General features: G+C 43.6%; 1 protein-coding gene across 3 annotated transcripts in view; it reads left to right on the forward strand.

Moving 5' to 3' along the window:
• The window catches only part of SLC25A17 (solute carrier family 25 (mitochondrial carrier; peroxisomal membrane protein, 34kDa), member 17), a 60,372-nt gene that overhangs the window by 49,989 nt on the left and 6,553 nt on the right, over positions 1-3,830 (forward strand). For all 3 annotated transcript variants that reach the window (XM_011964160.1, XM_011964159.1, XM_011964161.1), the window contains 2 exons: positions 809-954; positions 1,047-1,142. In XM_011964160.1, coding sequence (XP_011819550.1) covers positions 809-954; positions 1,047-1,142 — 242 coding nt within the window. The remainder of the gene's footprint in view (positions 1-808; positions 955-1,046; positions 1,143-3,830) is intronic.

A 3,830-nucleotide genomic window follows, 5' to 3' on the forward strand; every position in this document is an offset into this window, starting at 1 on the left:
TCGATCTCCTGACCTCGTGATCCACCCGTCTCGGCCTCCCAAAGTGCTGGGATTACAGGCTTGAGCCACCGCGCCCGGCCCAAAATAGTGGTTTTTAAAAGTCAAATCCTGTATAATAAACTCCAGGAAATGATCTTATCTTGGACTTTTTTGTGAAAGATGTGGGCTCAGTTCACAGTTCTGTGTAATCCAGAATTCCCAGTGATGTTGATAATGACTTAGGAGAATTGGACATTCTAACTCTGGATCGATCATCAGGAACAGTTGCCTGTGATTGAAGTTGGTCTCTCAATAACTTGGTGACTGTCAGTGTCTGATTATCAAAAAGTAATTAACTGATAAACTTGCCCCCAAACTATCACTGCAAGAAATACATCTTGTTTTTTTTTTTTTTTTTTTTGAAACGGACTCTTGCTCTGTCACCCAGGCTGGAGTGCAATGGTACAATCTTGGCTCACCGCAACCTCTGCCTCCTGGGTTCAAGCACTTCTCCTGCCTCAGCCTCCCAAGTAGCTGGGATTACAGGCGTGTGCCACCACACCTGGCTAATTTTTGTATTTTTAGTAGAGACAGGGATTCACCATGCTGGCCAGACTGGTCTCGAACTCCTGACCTCATGATCCACCCGCCTCAGCCTCCCGAAGTGCTGGGACTACAGGTGTGAGCCATTGTACCCAGCTGCCAGAAGGAAATCTTTATAGAACCAGTATGGTTTGTGTTCTGGGTACATTTGAATGGAATTCATGTTGTCTTCTCTAGTTAGGGGATTGTCATCATGCTTTTCAAAAGTCCCTGATTTCTTGTTTAGATGCTTTTCATCAGATCATTCGAGATGAAGGAATCTCGGCTTTATGGAATGGCACATTTCCCTCATTGCTGTTGGTCTTCAATCCTGCCATCCAGTTCATGTTCTATGAAGGTTTAAAACGGCAGCTTTTAAAGAAACGGATGAAGGTAATCCCTGATTTTGAAAGCAGTAAAGTAATTCTCTCTGACACCTTCTTGTTGACTTGATTGATATGGTTTGTTCTTTCTTTGCTTTCCAGCTTTCTTCCTTGGATGTGTTCATCATTGGTGCAGTAGCCAAAGCGATTGCCACCACGCTCACCTATCCCATGCAGACGGTACAGTCAATTCTGAGGGTGAGTACTGGGGTTCTTTTCGCATCTAGTCAAACAGCATTCTAATATATGTGGTCTCTTGATTTAAAACAGTGTTAATAAAGCAATAAAGCAGTTAGTTGGTATGCCAGACTATTCCCTGTCCATTTTTTTTTCTTTTCTTTTCTTTTTTTTGAGACAGGATCTCCTTCTTCACCCAGGCTGGAGTACTGTGGTGCAGCGTGGGTCTCTATAGCCTCGACCTCCTAGACGCAAGCAGTGCTGCTGCCTCAGCCGCCCAAGTAGCTGAGACTACAGGCATACACCACCTTGTCCAGCTAATTAAAATTTTTTTTTTCTGAAGATGGGGTCTCACCATGTTTTCCAGGCTTGTCTCAAAGTCCTGGACTCAAGTGATCCTCCTGCCTTGGCCTTCCAAAGTGCTGGGATTATAGGCATGAACCATTGTGCCTGGCCCCCATTTTTTCATTTGATATTCTGCTTAACTAGGCTGGCTGTCATTGGTTTAGAATGAAGTTTGCATTTGTGATTTCTTAGGTAACATAATGTCTCAGAAAACACAAATGTGGAGACAAGTTCTTTAAAGACCTCAGGGAGGCCGGGTGCGGTGGCTCAAGCCTGTAATCCCAGCACTTTGGGAGGCTGAGACGGACGGATCACGAGGTCAGGAGATCGAGACCATCCTGGCTAACACGGTGAAACCCCATCTCTACTAAAAATACAAAAAACTAGCCGGGCGAGGTGGTGGGCGCCTGTAGTGCCAGCTACTCAGGAGGCTGAGACAGGAGAATGGCATAAACCCAGGAGGCGGAGCTTGCAGTGAGCTGAGATCTGGCCACTGCACTCCAGCCTGGGCGACAGAGCGAGACTCCATCTCAAAAAAGAAAAAAAAAAAAAAAGACCTCAGGAAAGCATAACTTTGCTTCCTTCTCATTCAGGTTCATTGGTTTGGTGCCCCAGGGGGGATTATCCTTTACAAAGTCAGAGGCTGATTCCTTTAGTTCACTCAGGAGGAATGAATGATTTAGCTTTTCTGAAGCACTCTCAAATTTCTGTTTTTTAATTCATTCAGTTATTTATCTGTTGAAATATTTACTAAGCACCCACATTGTGGGAGGAACTGGGCATGCAGTGGTAAATAAAAGTCATAATCCCTGTCCTCATGGAGCTAGTGGAAGATAGAATGAACAGGTAAACAAGCAAAATAAATAGGTAATTACAAATTGAAAAAAGAGCTATAAAGGAAATTATTTCCTGGAGAGGGGCATGTTAGGGATCTTCTTAGCATGATTGGAGGTGGGCTTCTTTGAGAAGGGATGTTTAAATCAAGATGCAAAGGAGGGTAAGGCTCTAGCCAGGCACAGTGGAGGAAAGTGCATTCCAGGCAGGGGGAGCATAATGTGTGTATTAGTCTATTCTCATGCTGCTCTAAAGGACTGTCTGAGACTGGGTAATTTGTAAAGGAAAGAGATTTAATTGACTCACATTTCAGCATGGCTGGGGGGCCTCAGGAAACTTACAATCGTGGCAGAAGGGGAAACAAACATGTCCTTCTTCACATGGCTGCAGCACGGACAAGTGCAGGGGGAACTCCTCCTGTAAAACCATCAGATCTTGTGAGACTTACTACCGTAAGAACAGTATAGGGGGAACCACCCCCATAATTCAGTTATCTCCACCTGGCCCTGCCCTTGACATGTGGGGATTATTACAATTCAAGGTGAGATTCGGATGGGGACCCAGCCAAACCATATCAATGTACTAAGAATGTGGCGCATCCTAGGGACTGAAAGAAGGCCTCTGTGGTAGTAGAGTGGCTCAGGGTGAGATTACAAGAGTAGCAGGGAAACCGTAGGTGAGGAATGTGGATTTTTATCCTCAGCACTTTAAGCTAAGAATATGTGATAGCAAGGGCTTTAAGCTGGGGAATATGTGCTGTGATTTACAATTGGAGAAGATTGTTGTGGCTATGATGTGGTGAACTGGTCAGAAAGCTAAGAGAGAAAGCCAGGGGCAATCTAGTAGGAGGCCGTTTCAGTAATACAGGCGAGAGAGGATGATGGCCTGGACCACGGTGGCGGCACTAAAGAGGAGAGGGGTAGGATGAGGACAGATTCAAGGTCTGTTTTGGAGAAAAATTTCAAAAGGCTTGTTGCTAGATAAAATAGGGGTGTTAGTGAGAGTATTCCAGTTCAGAAAAATTAGTACTTTCTGTTAAAAGCATTTTTACTAATGTATTATTTTAAAATTGGTACTTAATATAAGGGAATTCAGTAGCATCCTTGTAAATGTATTTTAACACTTTTTATAATGTAAACACATAATGTGCAGAGCTTAGACTGCAGAGGTCCTAAATGATTCGTTTCTCAGAATTTCCTAAAGAGGTGGAAGTTATTACCATCAATATCTAAATCATCATCCTGGGCATATTTTTTTCTTTTGAGGTAGAATTTTCCTATATATTTCTATAAAATGAAAATTATTATGCTTGCTTCATTGAAAACTTTTTCTTAGGTCGGACGTGGTAGCTCACGCCTGTAATCCCAGCACTTTGGGAGGCCAAGGCTGATGGATCATTTGAGGTCAGGAATTTGAGACCAGCCTGGCTAAAATGGTGAAACCACGTCTCTACTAAAAATACAAAAATTAACCAGACGTGGTGGTACATGTCTATAATCCCAACTACTCGGGAGGCTGAGGCAGGAGAAT

This window comes from Colobus angolensis, unplaced genomic scaffold (assembly GCF_000951035.1).
Source record: "Colobus angolensis palliatus isolate OR3802 unplaced genomic scaffold, Cang.pa_1.0 Scaffold65, whole genome shotgun sequence".
Classification (NCBI taxonomy): domain Eukaryota; kingdom Metazoa; phylum Chordata; class Mammalia; order Primates; family Cercopithecidae; genus Colobus; species Colobus angolensis.